Source organism: Salmo salar, chromosome 10, assembly GCF_965601325.2.
Source record: "Salmo salar chromosome 10, fSalSal1, whole genome shotgun sequence".
Classification (NCBI taxonomy): domain Eukaryota; kingdom Metazoa; phylum Chordata; class Actinopteri; order Salmoniformes; family Salmonidae; genus Salmo; species Salmo salar.
Window position 1 is genome coordinate 34,944,428 of NC_138300.1, and position 20,824 is coordinate 34,965,251.

Sequence of the window (20,824 nt, forward strand, 5' to 3'; positions counted from 1 at the left end):
AATAAATCATTCTCTCTGCTATTATTCTGACATTTCACATTCTTAAAATAAAGTGGTCATCCTAACTGACTTAAGACAGGGAATTTTTACTAGGATTAAATATCAGGAATGGTGAAAAAAATTGTTTAAATGTATTTGGCTAAGGTGTATGTGAACTTCCGACTTCAACTGTAATTACTGTATATTTGGTAGGCACTGATGCTGTTTATTGCAGTAGCAATCATGAGCAAGAACCAAAAACCAAGCATACAGGGTAAGAAACAGGAATCGCACCACCTGTATTAATTAAGGAACCTCAACTTATTTTCCATGTGTTGTTATCAAGGACAAAATGCACTAATGATAATCAGAAGACCTCCACTTCAGTGTCTGATGAACCCGATGTCTCTCCACATAATAATGAGGATGATTATGGCAAAACATTCAATCTGGGCCTGAAGTCTTCATGTGTTTGGTTTAGCAGAAGAAGCAGGCAGATCAGACTGCTTGCCCTTAAAGAGGCGAGTTAGAAAACAGCCAAACCAAACTAAAGTTATAATGGAAAATGGCTGCAGTCTGAGGTGACCACTTGTGTGATCTTGGAGATGGCGAGGGGAACGGAAGGCTGAGTTGTGCTTTTGTAACATCCCCTTTGTGGAATGTTAAATACCCTGTAGCCTACGGAGCTCACTGTAATCTATAGTGTTTGGCTGGCTGACAGGGAGAGAGAGGAGGGGGTTCACACAGAGGAACATATCTAACAGAGATTTGACTAAATTGACTGTGTGGGCCAGAACTGCATACTTTTTGGACTATGGTAGGTCAGATAAGATCTCAGGTATTGAGCAAACTCATATTTTCACAGGAGAGATTTCACCCTTCGTTTGGCCTGCAAGACTTGAACACACTTCATGTAGTCTCTCGTTATTCTCCCTATTATAGAGATGTACAGTACTATAGCTATCAAAGCTAGAAAGCCAGATTCTCCTCTCAATATATTGTCTTGATTACCAGGACCTCTTGTGTAGAAATATGTCAAGCATTCCCTGGTATCAGAATTTAGCAGATTAGGCCTGATCGTTCATTTTCTCAGTCCTATGTGAGTTAAATTCAAACATGGAGCAACATGCAAAGAACGCTGAGATTAATTTCGGAGAGCTAAACAACAACAAATAACCTGCTGCTTGTTTTGTGCAATCGCCCAGAAAGCATCAGTCTGTTTCTTACTTCATATTTATCACTATGTTCCTCATCAAGGGTGCCTCGATTCAGAGGGAACAGAATGTTCTCAGGGGAGCGCAGAATGGATTTCTCACGCAGGTACAGAGTGCAGAGGGGATTAAAAGCAGAGAACGTGAAAGTGGAGGCTCAATCAGAGTGTTAGTTGATCTTAGAGAGAGGCCAAGTCAAAGCTTTGCTGAGGTCACAGCAGTCCAGTCTCCTTCCACTCTTCATCTAACACTGAGCCCGTGGATTGAGATAAGGTTAGCCAACACGTTCAGGTTAACAAAAATTAAATACACATTTTCTTGAATAGACAATTTTTATAGAAGGTTTTTGCATTTCTGATGTTGTGAGTGGGCTTATATGGAACATATCTGTGATGAACAGGCACTCAGTAGGGAGTCATACATATTTGAGGATATTTGAGTATTTTCTTTGTCTTATGTTGAGTTGAATGAAATAACAGAGAAATGGCCTATGAGATGGACTCTCTGTGATCCACAGAGGATAGACCATCTAAACCCCATGGAGACCAAGGTCAGGGGATAGCACAGTTTTCCCTTTCCGTTAGGGACACGCAACAAAACATTTCCCACGCTTCGAGTGTAACATGCAGTTGCGTCTCTCTCTTTTTCTCTTGCTCCTTCTCTCACACCCTCTCTTGCTCTCCTTCCTAGTTGAGGTTAGATGTAACCAAATTGGATCTACATTTAACCTCAGAAGTATTTAAACTCAAGGGACATCAACGGACCCCCTCCAAAAATCCCTCCCTAGCAGTTATTGGAAAATATGGACCCCCTCTCTCTCCCTCCCCCTCTCTCTCCATCTCCCCCAACATCTCTTTCTCATAACTTATGATAACATACTGTGTCACCCTGCCAAAATATTATGGAAAGTACAGTATTTGTTGGGGGTTAGAGAGAGTGGTGGGAGGACGACAGCCTCAGAGCTTGGGATGTGAAAAGGCAGACGTTTCAAACATGACCACAGGTGGAAGAGGACAAAATCTGATTTTATTGGTCACATATACATATTTAGCAGATGCTATTGCGGGTGTAGCGAAATGCTCGTAAACAACTATAGCTTAGTCTGATAACAAGTTCCTAGCCCAGGTGTATTTATTTACTAGCCCTTAAGCTGAAGTATTGCTGGTTTTCCTTCATACCTGGTACTGTAGTTCTAAAGAAACCATATACTTAAGTAATTTTCTGCTGTGAAATAAATTGTCAGAGGTCCAGATCAGTTCGGTTTCTTCCTCTTCTCTCTGAAGTATACAATACTTCAACAGGTGTAGACTAACAGTGAAATACTTACATGTTTTCCAACAATGCAGGGTTAAAGATAATGCTAAAGCATTTAAATGCTGGCTGGAAAGCATTATTTTTTATACATTTTCCCCCCAGTCTATTAGGGGGGAGGAGAAGGGGAGGGGGGGGGGGGGGGGGGGGGGACAGAACAAGGCTCAATGCTTCTGTTTTATTTAGAAGCCTAGTACCCCCACTGGTGGTTCCCTCATAGAACTACCGCCTAAGTGGAGAAGGACTGCCCCCTATCATTGAAGCCATAGAAGTTCAAGACCAACCGCGTACTGCAGGCGTTGTTTTCAGAAAACAGGATTCCCCCCACTATAGTGAATGAAAAAATGGCAATCTTTGTGTAAATAAAAACATGTGTCCAAGACAATCATGGTACCAATAATTGCTTCTACTACACCAGATGTATGTCCTTGAACCGATTATCTAAAAATCACACTTGCCAATTGCCAATTGATAATTGACTTGCCAATGGCAGCCTGCAGTACCCCGGTTGGCCTTCAAATGGAGTTATTCAATAAGAGGAGCAGCACTGAGCTAGCCTGGAATGTCACTTCCTGGAGTAGCACAAACTGCATTTTATGTCTCCATGAGAAGCCATCTAAACCAACTTCCTTTGGCTTCAATGCACTAGTGAGTCTTCACATAGGAATGAATGGTGTCACGTGATTGATGGCGTTGCCCATTCATATATACAGACTACAAGTTATTTCTCCCTCACCCATTGAAATAAACATCAATTTATTTTACTAGTTTTACACCCATCTGCAGAAGAATGGTTGGCGTCTCCTGCTACCTGACCACTGTGAGTGACCAAAAATTAAGGAAAGCTTTGACTATGTACAGACTCTGCGAGCATAGCCTTGCTATTGAGAGAGGCCGCTGTAGGCAGACCTGGCTCTCAAGAGAAGACAGGCAATGTGCACACTGCCCACAAAATGAGGTGGAAACTGAGCTGCACTTCCTAACCTTCTGCCAAATGTATGACCATATTAGAGACACATATTTCCCCCAGATTACACAGACCCACAAAGAATCCGAAAACAAATACAATTTTGATAAACTACCATATCTATTGGGTCGGCTATTCCCAAACTGGGGAACGCGCAATGCCATCGGGGTACGCCAAATACAAATGTGATTCACATTTGAAAACTGTCCATTTAGATTTTCCAACAGGGCTATACATTTGGGTGATGTTTTTTTCTCACCTGAGTAGCCTCGTTTCACTGCCAAAAATAAAATTAAACCATCTAGTGTTCAGCGAAATAACAACACAATGTCAAATACAGGTAGCCTAGTCAAATAATTAATTAATAAGACATAGTGGAGTGGTACCGCATGTGCAAGCAGTTGCTCCTGATGCCAGTTGGGTACACTGCAGCATCCACCGAGAGGCTCTTGCTGCCAAGGGAATGCCTGACAGCTTGAAACACGTTTTGGACACTACAGTAAAAATGGTTAACTTTGTTAAAGCAAGGCCCCTGAACTCTCGTGTATTTTCTGCAATATACAATGATATGGGCAGCAACCATGTAACACTTTTACAACATACAAAAGTGCGCTGGTTATCAACGGGCAAAGTTTTGACTCGTATTTTTGAATTGAGAGACGAGCTTAAAGTTTTCTTTACTGACCAAAATGTTCACTTGTCTGACTGCTTGCATGATGACGAGTTTCTCACACGACTGGCTTATCTGGGTGATGTTTTTTCTCTCCTGAATGATCTGAATCTAGGATTACAGGGACTCTCTGCAACTATACTCACTGTGTGGGACAAAATTGAGGCTATGATTAAGAAGTTGGAGCTATTCTCTGTCTGCATTAACAAGGACAACACACAGGTCTTCCCATCATTGTATATATTTTGTGTGCAAATGAACTCAAGCTTACGGACAATGTCAAATGTGATATAGCGAAGCACCTGAGTGAGATGGGTGCGCAATTACGCAGGTACTTTCGAAATGGGCGACCCAAACAACTGGATTCGTTATCCCTTTAATGCCCTGCCTCTAGTCCACTTACCAATATCTGAACAAGAGAGCCTCATCTAAATTGCAACAAGCGGTTCTGTGAAAATTGAATTTAATCAGAAGCCGCTGCCAGATTTCTGGATAGGGCTGTGCTCAGAGTATCCTGCCTTGGCAAATTGTGCTGTTAAGACACTGATGCCCTTTGCAACCACTTACCTATGTGAAAGTGGATTCCCGGCCCTCACTAGCATGAAAACTAAATACAGGCATAGACTGTGTGTAGAACATCATTTAAAACTGAGACTCTCTCCAATAACACCCAACATTGCAGAGGTATGTGCATCCTTTCAAGCACACCCTTCTCATTAACCTGTGGTGAGTTATTCACAATTTTTGATGAAAAAATATTGTTTTATATGTAAGATGGTTAAATAAAGAGCAAAATGATGGATTACAATTATATTATTATTTGTGCCCTGGTCCTATAAGAGCTCTTTGTCACTTTCCACGAGCCAGGTTGTGACAAAAACTCACACTCATTCTTATGTTTAATACATGTATTGTATAGTGCGTGTGTGGCAGGCTTACAATGATGTCAAAAAACAACATTTGAGAGTGCTCTGAACCTGGTGCTAGAGGGTGTACGCAGCTGGAGGTTGAATGTTTGAAGGGGTACGGGACTATAAAATGTTTGGGAACCACTGTATTGGGTGAAATACTACAGTGTGCGATCACTGCAGCAAGATTTGTGATCTGTTGCCCCTAGAAAAGAGCAACTGGTGAAGAACAAACACCACTGTAAATACAACCCGTATTTATGTTTATTAATTTGCACATCGTTACAACACTGTACATAGCCATAATGACATTTTAAATGTCTCTTTTCTTTTGAAACTTGTGTGTAATGTTTACTGTTCCTTTTTGATTGTTTTATTACTGTAAGTCGCTCTGGATAAGAGCGTCTGCTAAATGACTAAAATGTAAATATGTTATTTCACTTTTGTTTATTATCTGTTTTACTTGCTTTGGCAATGTAAACACGTTTCCCATGCCAATAAAGCCCTTTGAATTGAATTGAAAGGATGTTGTGCTGTATCAGTTTATCCCCACATGGTGGCAGTACTCTCCTGTGAATGTTATCCCAGTGGTCGACCTCATGCAGGGGGCTCTTGGTTACATACACTACACAATCAAAAGTATGTGGACACCTGCTTGTCAGACATCTCATTCCAAATCATGGGCATTAATATGTAGTTGGTCACCCCCCTTTGCTGCTATAACAGCCTCCACTTTTCTGGGAAGGAATTCCACTAGATGTTGGAACATTGCTGCGGAGACTTGCTTCAATTCAGCCACGAGCATTAATGAGGTTGGGCATTGATGTTCGGCGATTAGGCCTGGCTCGCAGTCGGCGTTCAAATTCATCCCAAAGGTGTTTGATGGGGTTAAGGTCAGGGCTCTGTACAGACCCGTCAAGCAAGTTCTTTCACACCGATCTCGACAAACCATTTCTGTATGAACCTCACTTTGTACACAGGGGCATTACACGGGGCATTGTCATGCTGAAACAGGAAAGGGCCTTCCCCAAACTGTTGCCACCAAGTTGGGAGCACAGAATCGTCTAGAATGTCATTGTATACTGTAGCGTTAAGATTTCACTTCACTGGAACTAAGGGGCCTATCCCGAACCATGAAAAAAAGCCCTAGACCATTATTCCTCCTCCACCAAACTTTACAGTTGGCACTATACATTGGGGCAGGTAGCGTTCTCCTGGCATCCGCCAAACCCAGATTTGTCAGTCGAACTTCCAGATGGTGAAGCGTGATTCATCTCTCCAGAGTATGAGTATACTCTCCAGAGTATGCGTGTCCACTGCTCCAAAGTCCAATGGTGGCGAGCTTTACACCACTCCAGCCGACTATTGGCATTGCGCATGGTGATCTTAGGATGGTTTGCGGCCAATTGCAATTTTCCTAAGTTATTTTTTGTGGCACCTGACCACACGACAGTAGTCAACGTGCGACAAAACTAGGGCCTGTAGGACCTGCCGTGTTGATAGTGTTGTTAAGAAGGCAGAGCATAGCTTTATTATAGACAGACTTCTCCCCATTTTAGCTACTACTGCATCAATGTTTTGACCATGACAGTTTACAATCTAGTGTTACTCCAAGCAGTTTAGACATCTCAACTTGCTCAATTTCCACATTATTTATTACAAGATTTAGTTGAGGCTTAGGGTTTCGTGAGTGTTTTGTTCCAAATACAATGCTTTTAGTTTTAGAAATATTTAGGGCTAACTTATTCCTTGCCACCCACTCTGAAACTAACTGCAGCTCTTTGTTGAGTGTTGCAGTCATTTCAGTCGCTGTAGTAGCTGACGTGTATAGTGTTGTCATCCGCATACATAGAAAGTGAGTGTTGTAACCAAGGACAGACGATTTTTAGCACTCTACGGTCCTTTTCTGTGAGTTTGTGTGGCCTACCACTGAGCTCCTAGATGTTTCCACTTCATAACAGCACTTACAGTTGACCGGGGCAGATCTAGCAGTGCAGAAATTTGATGAGCAGACTTTTTGGAAAGGTGGCATCCTATGACAATGCCACATTGAAAGTCACTGAGCGCTTCAGTAAGGCCATTCTACTGCCAATGTTAGTCTATATAGATTGCATGGCTGTGTGCTCGGGTGTGCCTGCAATAGCCAAATCCACTAATTTGAAGGGGTGTCCACATACTTTTGTATATACAGTGTAGCTTAGCTTCTGACAAGCGTTAGCAATAAGAGGTTTGGCATTGAGAAATCATGTATAGAAGGTAGCCTATGATCTACATTGCCTTGAAGTATATTTATGCCATGACATTTCTTGATAACAATGAAGCTATAGAAGATTACAATGGTGAAAGGTAAAATGCATTTAAACCACACACTGCAACACGAACTCTTGATATCTGTAAATGTTATGTATTGTACCTTTATGTTTTTGTTTATACCATCTAGACTTTATAAAGACATCAGTGGATGAATTTCAGGGTAGTTTCTACAGGTTGTTTTGATGAAATTAATGGCTTCCTAGAAGGTCAGGCAGTTATGTCAGGAAGTTGATGACACATACTGAAGTCTGCATCACTCTCTCTCCACTATCATGCAGATGATTTAACAGACAGATGATGAAGTGGCCTTTGCGTAACAGTCCACCTCCTCCTCCACAGCTTACTGTAGGGGATGATAGACAGGGTGAGGTAATACAAAAGCGAAAGAAAAGCAATTTTTCAGGGTTGTTTGACGTGAGAAAAATATCATAATCATGTTGTATTCTCTCCAAACATAATAGCATTGCAAGGTATCTAAAACTATGTAATATGATTGGAAATGTTCATTACCAGACAAACAAAATCAGAGTCAACACATTTAGCCAATAAATATGTTTTCCCTTAAAATAAGCTAGAACCCAACCAACATTTCCATGTTGGGCCCATGAGGGAAACCCAACAGAGACCCAGAAAGTTTTGTCCTCAGTATCCACATGTGGTTGCCATGTTGGACTATGTGGGTTCATTTTGGGCTTCTTGAGGGCCTCCAGTGGACAAATGTGCTTTTACCCACAGGGGCCCCAAGTTAAGCCTACATGGGTTGAAGAAGGGTTTTAACATGTGGCCCCCAAATAGGATAACCACTTAGGACCCAAAAAGTTGTCCTCAGTATCCATGTTGGCCCCACATGTGGTTGCCATGAGCTTTATGTGGGTTAATGTTGAGCTTCATAAGTTGCCCAAGTGGTTTATCCAATGGGTTACTTTTTACTTAACTAGGCAAGTCAGTTAAAAACAAATTCTTATTCACAATGACAGCCAAACCCAGACAATGCTGGGCCAATTGTGTGCCGCCCTATGGGACTCCCAATCACGGCCGGTTGTGATACAGCCTGGAATTGAACCAGGGTCTGTAGTGACGGCTCTAGCACTGAGATGCAGTGCCTTAGACCACTGCGCCACTCGGGAGCCCCAATGGGTGTGTAGTGAGACCTACAGTATATGGGCAATAGGTAGGCTGTGAATGTGATTTTCAATTGGGCTGCCCACCTGGGACCAACCTGGGTTTGTTCTCAGTCTCCATGTAGGCCCCAGATGCTGCTACCCATGCAAGCTTTCTTAAGAGATGACTAAAGCAGTTCTTTGTAAAATACATCAATGTTTATTTATAGCACATGCTCAGATCAAATGCAATGCAGGAACTCTGAGTAAAGCGATAGTTCAATCAAAATTACAAAATGTACACATTGGTTTCCTCACCCTGTATACAATCCCAAAAATGTGCATGTCAGTATGTGAAGTTCTCAAGCTAGAGGACTTTTAGTACACCAGTGTTCCTCAATCCTGGTCCCAAGGGGTGCACATTTTAGTTTTTGCCCTTGCATTCACATGCCTTATTCAATTCAAAGGCTTGATGATGAGTTGCTTAGTGAAATGAAGTGTGTGAGTGTTAGGGCAAAAAACTAAAATGTACACCACTTTGGGTCCCTAGGACCAGGATTGGGAAACACTGCAGTACAAAGCAAGAAGTGTGATGATGCAAATCATATAGAACAATCATTTTGGTAATTTGCATAATCACACTTTTTGCACTGTACTTAAAGTACTCTATCGTGATTGCTAACATGCAACATTTTTGGTATTGTATTAACAGTGGACTAATAAAATATTACAATAGTTTTGTAAAACATCCCTTTCATAGCACCTACCACTCCATTCAGGAAAGCTGTCAAGTAACTTTTGCTCCATCGCCTCCACATTTATGATAGTATTCATAGGGAAATCAGCCCCTCGAGCAGTGCTGCTGTTGCTGTTTTACCACAGTTAGGTCCTGACTCTTCTTCATTTATGTCTGAGTGTCTGCAGATCAGAATTCTCCTCTGCCCTTTTAAGTTTTATCCAGGCCTGTTCATAGGTAGCTGTGAAAAGAAAACATGACCTACTTAAGGTTACTGATTTAGTGCAACATTTCAGTCTTTATCTAAGGGCTCTAAATGGTAATCTTAGCTGGTACTGTAGCTAGTTGGGTTAACGTTTTGGCCAGACATGGATAAACCCATGTGGGCTACATGAGCCCCTTTGGCTGCATTTACACAGGCAGCCCAATTCAGTTTCTTCTTTCCACTAATTGGTCTTTTGGCCAGTCAGATCGTCTCTTTGGCCAATCAATAATTGGGCAAAAGATCTGAATTGGGCTGCCTGTGTAAATGCAGCCAAAAGAACCCTTTACCACTTATTTGCTTATGATTATATAATTGTAATATTTTTGACCATTGAGATTTGAGAATCAATTCCAAAATCATATCTAATTTCAACTTTTCTGATCAGAGTTTAGCCAGCTCAATAATTTAACATGATATTTATTTTAGTTAGTGTTTCTAATTTCAGTTTTGTTTTGGGTTCCTTTATAAAACCTTTATAAAATAAAAAATCCACAAAAAAATACTTAACTCTTTAAATCGATTCCACAAAAAAAGGACTTGATTCCTTAAAAATAATAAATTCCCAGCACATTATTGCATGTGAACCGTGATCAATTCATCAGCATTCTGCAACCAAAATGGCAGCTGCCATTTAATACAGTCCTGTCAAATTGTATTTGCCTGGGTACAAACATGGCTTGGACCGAGTCGCCAACAGTAGATTAATACAGCGAGGGCCGTATAATTAGCTACTAAGAAATGTTCACTCACAAAGAACGACAAAATCAACTCAGAGTGGTTCAAACACGAGTTTTTCGTTTACTACTAATGCAAGCTTGTTCAGCAAGCAAACCATGTTAAAGTTAGGTCCAATGCAAAACAAGCTAGCTAACCAATGTTAACTGGATAATTCAACAAAGCCGGCTATAGCACAGATAGATGAGACAGATATTTCACTGGATGTACAAATGTGAGACATCCGGTTGGCGTTTCCTCTCACTACCAAATATGGAAGCCTGGTCAGTGGGAGAAGATTGAGCTAGATGGATTTTGGCAACACATTCTGCACATCTTCTCATAAATGAAACATTTGATCTACATACAGTTTTCTGTTTCCAAAAATAGAATCTATAAGAAACAGAGTGCACTAAGTTTGGTAGACTTGACTTACCTAATTGTTTATAGAGATTACTTTGTTAATAAGGACGAGTGCACTAGATAGTGGGCGTTTTCCTAATGAACGTCATGCATATTCAGTAAGGCACAAATGGTCTTCATCCTCTTGGCGGTAGCTAGCTAGCTAGCTTGTCCCAAGTAGATATCTGGCTAGCTAATTCACAATTATTATTTTTTTTAATACGTACATTTATTTGCAAGTTTTCCCACTAATAGTAAGTTACTCCTGTGAATCAGCTTTTTTTCACGATAGAAACATATCTCATCAACAAAAACATTGTTTACTGTAAAATGATAGGGTGTTACATCCCTTTTCCAGTTTCCAACAAACGTTGAAATGTATGTAATAGTAATAAACAATGAGAAGATGCATTTGGAGTAATTATTGCATGGTGAGTCACACGTCCTTGGCTGTGTAATCTGTAATGTGCTGTATCCATGACTACCCATCGAATCAATCGCCAAAGCAATGATCACTGATAGATAAAACATGCTAGCTACCAGTAATAAAACACATGTATAGCTGGGTTTAACACAACTAGCTTGAGGCAGCATGGCTAGCTAACGTTAGTTTACCAATGTGCCCAGCCATATTACTATGCTGTAATGAAACAGGGAGGAACCCATCTGACTGACTTCTGATAGACCAATAAACGCGACATTGAAAAACCCATCTCGACACTTGATCCCACCTACTCGGCTCATTTGCCTTCCATTGAAAACGACAGGATGTAGTCTATAGTTTGTGCGTGACTGACACGGCTATCTAGCTAACTCGACAACACAAGTCAATTCGCTCAACAACAAGGCTAACTAGCTAACTCAACAACAAGGTGACTCTTTGAGTGAAGTTGCTAGCTAGCCATTGTATTTCAGCCCGCTTTGAGTTAGCTAACGTTACCAAATAGCGTTAACTAGCAACCATGCCAAACATTAACTAGCTAATGTTAGCTATAACGAGTCTGCAGTCAGGCAGCAGCAGAAAATACAAAAAACGATTAGCTTACAACACAAGCAAATATTACATTTAGTCAGTTCCACTTACCGGTCGAATAACGCAAGATTTCCAGCTCCCGTTGTCTTGCCTGGACATCTCCAACGTTTAGCGCCTGAATGATACATTCTGTATTGTGCCCAATATTGAATGCGTATGCGCCCCAGGTGGTATACGCAACTGGGTTCCAGAGACAACCTCTGACCATATCCACGCCAGATAGCCCACTTATAACCCATTTACAAATGTTAAAGGACCATTTTGGGACCTATGTTGCCCACATGGGTTTGCCCGTGTGTGACCAAACTGGTTAACCCGACCAGGTTCCAATCATAATTCCTAAAAAAAATAACATCAGATGACTAAATTACAGCCCATTAAAAATATATTTTTGAGACCCATTTATGGCCCAAAATATTAACCCAACTGTGTACCAGCTAAGATCACCATTAAACCTTTTACTGCAGTGGGCTAAATCAGGGTCACACAGTGTTTATTTGTAGTCTTAAACAAATCTACTTTGAAACAAAAATATACACATCACACACATGGTTATGGGCTTAAAAAAAGAAGACACCTGCACCATGTCAGATTTAGAGCTCAGTTTTTATATTTGTTACTTTTACCTTCAAGGTCAAACAACCATTATCTCTGGTTTGGAATATTGCTTTACCAGTCAGAACATTGCCTGGTGCTCCACTAAAGGGAATTTACATCTGTGAGTCCATGCTGAAGAGGCTTCATCAAAATAGTCCCGAGTACCCCTCTTCAGCATTCCCAATGCATTGAACAGCTCTCAGCATTTGCCTACAAACTAGCTTTATTGATACTCCTCGGCTGGGACTGATTAACATTTTGTTCCAAATAAGATCAGATCTAACTTAAATAAAAATTCAGCAGCTCTGTGTTCCACCTGCACTAGGTCCACTCCTCACTGATGACATTTAAATAACCATGACTTGGACACTTGTCATTAAGACATTGGCTGATTAAAAGACATCTTCAGAATTACATTTTCTAAATCAGATAATTATTCTTATCACATTTGTAGTGGGTACTATGCAATATTGTGTAGTCTACCAACAAAGTCATTACTTGAATAGTTTCCATGTAGTTACATTGCCTATGTATTAGTGACAGTACTTGAAAAGTGTTACCTCAACATTATCTAAATGAAGTCATACAACTGGTTTTACATAATCTCAGCATGATTATGAACCATTGTGGATATATTAGATGGCTGATGTGGTTGTAGCAGCTGAGGAGTGTCAATAAAGCTAGTTCGGTAGGCATATGATATATGCTGAGAACTGTTCTGCCACAATACTAGTTTGATTTATATCATTGGTTGCAAATATAGATGACTTGATCAAACAATAATAACTAACAAGGCTTTATGACTCTATATTACGTAGATGCTCTCACACTATCTCTCTTTTATTTCCTGTTTCCAAGAACTAGCTTCCAGTTCATACCATATGAAACAAAAGCTCAGATAGTCTACACAATGCACATACAATGCACAGTTATTAGCTGGCAGGAACATTTGGTGTTCCTGGTGATTTGGAATACATCCCAAAACGGTTGCCTTGGTGACCCAATTAGTCTATAGTTAATATCACTGCTGATTGGGTTTAATGAAAATAATCACAGCCTCATAATAATCATAGTAATGATAGAGTATGAGTAAACATGTTCTATCATCATCCGGAGATGACCGTTGTATTGCATGTCTGATATCCTGTTACACTGAAATGGATGTTGTCTAGCTTCGTAAGGAGAGGCTCTGATCGGTATTATGAATAGTAAATATATAGAAAATGCATAGCTAAATTACATATTTTGTGCTACTTAGTTATTAACTACAGTATATAGTGAACATTTTATTAAATGGCACGTTGCCAGTGTTGTATTTCGCAGGCATAATCATTACATTTACATTTTACATTTTAGTCATTTAGCAGACGCTCTTATCCAGAGCGACTTACAGTAGTGAATGCATACATTTCATTTCATACATTTTAAAAAAAACAAAAAAAACGTATTATTATTATTATTTTTATTTAATTTTTCGTACTGGCCCCCCCATGGGAATCGAACCCACATGTACTGATCACCACGGTTGGGTAGGTTACTTTATAAATGTAATCCGTTATAGCTACTAATGTAGTTACCTGTCCAAAACTGTAATCAGTACCATAACTTTTGGATTAGCCAAATTTAGTAATGGAATCGGATTACTTTCAGTTCCTTTTGGATTACTTTCCGTCTAAGAAATATTAGAAGAAGACTAAAAGGATCCATCAAACACATTTGATGTGTCATCACAGTGGTCTGAATTGTGGTCAGACTCGCTGAGGTGGAGCAAACTTAAACTTGTGCCTTTGTAGGGTGGCAAGTAGCCTAGCGGTTAGAGCATTGGGCCAGTAACCAAAAAGTTGCTGGTTTGAATACCTGAGCCAACAATACTAAAAATCTGTTTATGTGCCCTTGAGCAAGGCACATAACCCTAATTTTCTCCAGGGGTGCAGTACAACTATGGCTGACCCTGTAAAACAACAACCTATGTGGTGTATGTGACAATAAAGCACAATTTATTTTCAATGCTGAATTGAATGTCATTGAGAAAACATAAAGTTGTTAATGTATTTTTTTCTGCATACGTTACCAGCAAAAGTATCTGTAATATGATTACCATAATTTTGCTGGTAACGTAACTGTAATACAGTTACAGTTTTTTTGTAATCAGATTACTCCCCAACCCTGCTGATCACAACCTACTATTCAGTTAGATCATCAATATAGTGAACTGACTCAAAAGTGATATTGGAAGTGATATTAGAATAAAATCTAAAAGAGAAATATGACAGAGACACTGTTTTAATATTGTGGTTTTGTTTTTTATTCAAATAACTTATGTTTTACAGTAAAAAACATCACAAATCAGATAACAGTAGAAATATATTGCACAGTTTTTCATCATTTGTTGGTCTTGTGAAACAGAATATTTAACACAGAGACAACAGACAGAGTAGAAACAAATCAATAGAATAAATACTCAGGTCCCATAAGCATTAAAAAGACATGTAGAAAACATGCCTAGTCATGAACACAGTGTTAGACATAGATGCAGTTGACTGGGACACTATAACAGTGTGTCTTTGATTGTAAATGTCCAACTTGTCAATGCAAATTGTCAATGCATCCTTTATCACCCTTCCTTCAGCCCACTCTGTGTCTCTGTACATTCACTGATGATAGTCAACATCATGTGGTGATATTGCCATCACAGTTCTTGTTCAAGTCTCAACTTCCGTCCTCATGGGGTATCACTTTTCTCTTTCTCTCCTTCAGAGCTTTATGGTGATTGACTCTCATCATCTTTCAGAGTAGCTGGCACCAGAACCTCTGGTTCATGACGAGACATTCGTCCATCTGTACAATTCCTGTCTTGAGGCTTCACGCACGGTCAATGCTCAAGGGCAATGCATTCCTTTTCTATTTCAAATTTTAGATGACCACAATAGGTCCCCTATTACTAATTCACGCCTTCTTGGAGATGGATGTGCACTTGGCACGGAGCTGGCTGATCAGGTCTTTGTAAGCCGGGGAACGAAGGAAGCGAGGGTAGCAGTCCTTAGCCATGAGAAGGTAGATCCTATGCTGGGCCATGTCGAAACAGGATGTAGATGGATCTTTCAGGTTGGCCCTGGTGATGTCACGAGTCTCGTGGTCAATGTTCACCTGGAGAGAGAGAATGGAGAGAGGGAGGTTAGTCATCTGCTGCAGTCTGAATTAAGGTTTTTTTATTTTTCACTTTTGAGTTATAATTAAGAACGTGGGATGCTATGAAAATTCCATAGGGGAGGGAGACTAAAGCAAGCTGTTGGCAATGCATACCTCCCGGGGTGCGTCGGTGCAGATGAACTCATCATAGATTCTTTGGGCTTTCGCCGACAGCTTGGCAGCAGACTTAGTGCTCCTGAAGTCCTCACAGGCAACGTAGAATGCAATGTTCTCCTCACTGAACTCTGACACCAGGAAAGCTGTAAAGGCCATCAGTCCATCTGATGAAGAGAGAGAGAGAGAGAGAGAGAGAGAGAGAGATTCATATTGGTACAGTGCAATAACAATGATGCTGTGCAGTGGGTTATCCTAGCATCTGTGTCCTTGCATTATCTGCTGTGTGTGTCTGTACACGTGTATGCATGTGTCTATATCTTGTGGTATAGCCACCAGCACAGTGCCAGCACGTGTGTTCTAATCTACAGTAGCGGCTGTGTGATGTGGTGAGGATCAAGTCTTCTCTTATCTTCGTAATTAGCGAGCTTCCAGTAATACTGGGGCTAAAATCTGGGACTAAAATTGGATAAAATGTCCCACTCTAATCTTAAAGGATTATTTATGTCGGAACTAGACTAATCGTGTATGTTTGCATGTGTTTTTGCAGTGTCTTCAGAGTAAGGTTTACTTACGTTTATTGGACAACAGCTTTTCGAAAGACTCTTTCCACCTCATGCATTGTTCCAGAGTAGGTCTAGTTTTGCCTATTTTGCAGCTTGCTAGACTCCAGTCGGGTTTTTGCAGAAAGCTGCCCAGCTTTGCTTTTAGTTCCTTGGCCCTAGAGAGAGAGAATAACACCATAGGTTAGATAAATACTCCACAAGTCCTTGAATTATGTCCTTGTTCAGCACAATATTTTGCTACAAACTAGTCACAAAAAAATCTAGACATGTCTCTGCGCTGCAAGGTCTAAATTTAGAATCTACCAAAACCGCCTTCACTTTCACATTACAGAAGCTACAACACCCAATAATTATCCCCTTTAATCCTCTAATCCAAATGCCAGAGACGGCAACAGTAAACCTGTGGATGGTAAAAAAATTGTTCTATATACCTTTCCAGGCAGGTGGTAGGTAGTAATGCTAGTCCTTTGCACATAGTTGCTGTGGATGGTAGAGAGCGATAGCAAGATAGGTAGATGTGTAGCAGCTGAACTGATATCAACAGAGTGTGTCTGCAGTGAGGGAGCAGAGAGCTTTTATCCTCCAGCCTGCGACTCATCATCAGCCTGCTCAGCCAATGACACGGCCTGAGGACTCTGCGTGTGTGTGTGTGTGTGAGAGAGAGAGACATAGGGAGAGAGAGATAGGGAAGGAGGAAAAGGAATAGGAAGGGAGGGAAGGTGGAAAGGAAGGAAGGAGAGAGAGAACGAGAGAGGGATAGAAAGGAGAGAGGGGGCGAGAGATGGAGGGAGGGTAAAGCTGGGATATGACTGTGTGACCTAATGATAAAAGCTTCTGATATTATTATTTTTTTTTTTTCTCGACATCCCTGAAATCACACGTCCTTCATGTTGTTTGTTTTCTTTCTGCTAGCTGAAAACATATTATTGTCTAATTGGACAAAATTAATCTCCCACTTACATGGGCCAGCGGGTATTTGTGTGTGTGTGTGTCCATTTCAGGGTGTGTGTGCATCCATTCACGTGTGTGCGTGCATGTGTTCAGTTCATGTGTGTATGTGTGGCAGTGCTTACTAACCATAAGGAAGAGGTGCCAACATGTGCACTGTTATATCCGCCACCTGTTGGATGTCAGCACAATTATTATGCTCTTCCTTTGTCTGCTGTATTTTTGTTAACCTTTATTTGACTAGGCAAAGTCTGGGGCTGCTGTTTTGTCTGCTGTTAATGATCACTGCTTGGACACAAACACACATGAGATAACAGGGGAGATAAGATGAGAATACAGTAATAATACTACATCTTACAACTGTAGGAATTACCCCTCAACAAAGATGATCTCATAGATATAAAAAGTCCAGGGCCTGTTTCAGGGAAGGAAATGTGGTTTGATTATTTTGTAAAGTTTAATTATCATTACAACATTTGATTGGATAAACAATACCAGTAAAAAGTTTGGACACACCTACTCATTCCAGGGTTTTCTTAATTTCCACTATTTTCTACATTGTAGAATAATAGTGAAGACATCTAAACTATGAAATAACACACATGGAATCATGTAGTGACCACAAAAGTGTTAAACAAATCAAAATATATTTTATATTTGAGATTCTTGAAAGTAGTCACCCTTTGCCTTGATGACAGCTTAGCACACTTTTGGAGTCAACATGGGCCAGCATCCCTGTGGAATGCTTTCAATACCTCATAGAGTCCATGCTCTGATGAATTGAGGCTGTTCTGAGGGCAAAAGGGAGTTCAACTCAATATTAGGAAGGTGCTCTTGATGTTTTGTAAACTGAGCGTACAGTATATACAAACAGTAATAATGCAAACACATACTACAATGAAACAGACATACCTTGTTTTGAGCCCTTTTTCAATCAACTCAGGTGAAAAGAGTCCAGAAACATTCAAACCAAACAACATCTCTACAAAGCATCTCTGCCTTCATAGTTGCTTGTATATACGCTTAGACAAAAAGGTGCTAAGTAGAACCATATAAGGTTCTTCTGTTTGTTCCCATAGTAGAAGCCTTTTTGGTGCTAGGTAGAACCCTTTCAGGAGGAATTTCAGGAGGGATTTCAGGAGGGGGTACATCACTAGGGCCAAGCTTCCTGCCATCCAGTATCTTTATATCAGGTGGTGTCAGAGGAAGGCCCTAAAAATTGTCAAAGACTCCAGCTACCCTAGTCATAGACTGTTCTCTCTGCTACCGCACGGCAAGCGGTACCGGAGCGCCAAGTCAAGGTCCAAAAAGCTTCTTAACAGCTTCTATCCCCAAGCCATAAGACTCCTGAACAGCTAATCAAAGGGCTACCCAGACCCCTCTTTTACGCTGCTGCTACTCTCTGTTTATAATCTATGCATAGTCACTTTAACTCTACTTACGTGTACTGTACATATTACCTCAATTACCTCAACTAACCGGTGCCCCAGCACATTGGCCCTGTACCGGTAACCCCTGTATATAGCCTCACTTGTTATTTTACTGCTGCTAATTATTTGTTGCTTTTATTTTCTATTTTCATTTTTTTTACTTAACACTTATTTTAAAAAAAAAATCTTCACTTCTTAAAGCATTGTTGGTTAAGGGCTTGTAAGTAAGCATTTCACTGTAAGGTCTACTATACCTGTTGTATTCGGTGCATGTGACAAATAAAATTTGATTTACAAACCTACAGCACTGGCATATACACAAGTAATTCAAGATTTATGCTAAGATGAGGGTTTCTTTATAGAGGTGAAGATCAGTTATTGGAAGGCAAACCATATAAGGGATGCTTTACCCCGGTCTAGTTGCAGTTCGTAGTAGCCTTTCAGTCTTTGGTTGGGATTCTGAAAATATACACAAGCAGCTGATACTCTGCCACAGTTAGATGCAAAATATAACACACTCACAAAGACCTGATTTGTGAGAAGATCCCCTGATAAGTGTCACGCCCTGACCTTTTAGATCCTTTTATGTCTCTATTTTGGTTGGTCAGGGCGTGAGTTGGGGTGGGCATACTATGTCCCTTTTTCTATGTTTGGTATTTCTTTGTTTCGGCCGGGTATGGCTCTCAATCAGGGACAGCTGTATATCGTTGTTGCTGATTGGGAGCCATACTTAGGCAGCCTGTTTTCCTTTGGGTTTTTGTGGGTGGTTATTTTCTGTTTAGTGTTTTGCACCTGACGGAACTGTTCGGTTGTTCTTTTTTTGTTTTGTCGCATTAGTGTTCAGTTTTAACATTAAAATGACGAACACCTACCACGCTGCATTTTGGTCTGATTTCTCTTCCCCTTCATCCGAGGACGACGAAGATCGTTACAGAACCACCCACCATAAGAAGACCAAGCAGCGTGGATTGGAGCATCGGGTTGACGGATGGACTTGGCAGAAGTAGCGAAGATTCTGGGAGGACAAGTTACGGGAGCTACGGGAGCCCGAGAGGCAGCCCCAAATATTTTTTTGGGGGGGCACTCGAGAAGTTGGCCTGAGTCAGGATGGAATACTGAGCCAACTTCCCGTGCTTACAGGAGGCATCTTAGTACTGGTCAGGCACCATGTTATGCGGTAGAGTGCACGGTGTCCCCAGTACACGTTGAGAGCCCGGTGCGCTACATCCCAGCTCCTAACATCTGCCGGGCGAGAGTGGGCATTGAGCCGGGGCGGAGTGTTCCAGCTCAGCGCATCTGGTCTCCGGTGCGCTGTCTCGGTCCAGGTTATCCTGCGCCGGCGCTGCGTACTGTGTCTCTGGAGCGCTGGGATGAATCAGTCCGTCCTGTGCCTGCGCTCCGCCTGCGCCGGGCTAGGTTGGGTATTCAGCCTGGAAGATGGGTAACAAGCCTACGCACCAGATCTCTAGTGCGACCCCCACAGTCCAGTACGCCCTGTTCCTGCTCCTCGCACTAGCCTTGAGGTGCGGGTCTCCAGTCTGGTACCTCCAGTACCAGCCCCACGCACCAGGCCTCCAGTGCGTCAGCCCAGTCCAGCTCGTCCTGCTCCTGCTCCTCGCACTAGCCCTGTGGTGCGTGTCCCTAGTCTGGCGCCTCCTAAGCCAGCCCCACGCATCAGGCCTTCAGTGCGCAGTCCCTGTCCAGAGCTTCTGGAAACAGTGCCCTTTCCAGAGTGTCCGGCAACAGTGCCCCGTCCAGAGTGTCCAGCAACAGTGCCCCGTCCAGAGTGTCCGGCAACAGTGCCCCGTCCAGAGTGTCCGGCGATAGTGCCCCGTCTAGAGATGGCCCACAGTCCGGAGCCAGCAGAGACGGCCCACAATCCGGAGCCAGCAGAGACGGCCCACAGTCCGGAGCCAGCAGAGACGGCCCACAGTCCGGAGCCAGCAGAGACCGCCCACAGTCCGGAACCGACAGAGACGGCCCACAGTCCGGAACCGACAGAGACGGCCCACAGTCTGGAACCGACAGAGACGGCCCACAGTCCGGAACCGACAGAGACGCCCTCCAGTCCGGAGCTCCCAGAGACGCCCTCCAGTCCAGAGCTCCCAGAGTCGCCCTCCAGTCCGGAGCTCCCAGAGTCGCCCTCCAGTCCGGAGCTCCCAGAGTCGCCCTCCAGTCCGGAGATCCCAGAGTCGCCCTCCAGTCCGGGGCCCGCTGCGAGGGTCCCCAGTCCGTGGTGGGCGGCAAGAGACCACGCTCTAGGGGAGCCATTAAAGTGGGGTGAGCCAGCGGTGGAGCGGGATCTGTGTCCTGCTCCTGAGCCGCCACCATGGGTAGATGCCCACCCGGACCCTCCCCTATACGTTTAGGT

The 20,824-nt window shown here is 42.1% G+C and overlaps 1 protein-coding gene and 1 long non-coding RNA gene across 2 annotated transcripts; both read right to left on the bottom strand.

Annotated features, from left to right (window-relative positions):
- Positions 1-5,302: 5,302 nt before the first annotated feature.
- Positions 5,303-11,904, bottom strand: LOC106560357 (uncharacterized). The gene is made up of 3 exons (XR_001318580.3): positions 11,661-11,904; positions 9,227-9,436; positions 5,303-7,702 (listed from the first exon to the last, which is right to left on the bottom strand). It is a non-coding gene; the product is annotated as an uncharacterized LOC106560357 (long non-coding RNA).
- Positions 11,905-14,497: 2,593 nt separating this feature from the next.
- On the bottom strand, positions 14,498-16,612 carry rgs16 (regulator of G-protein signaling 16). Its single transcript, NM_001141431.1, has 4 exons — positions 16,507-16,612; positions 16,085-16,230; positions 15,510-15,676; positions 14,498-15,353 (listed from the first exon to the last, which is right to left on the bottom strand). Exons 1-4 carry the CDS (start codon positions 16,548-16,550, stop codon positions 15,153-15,155), a joined length of 558 nt encoding a protein of 185 aa, NP_001134903.1. The 5' UTR covers positions 16,551-16,612; the 3' UTR covers positions 14,498-15,152.
- Positions 16,613-20,824: the final 4,212 nt, after the last annotated feature.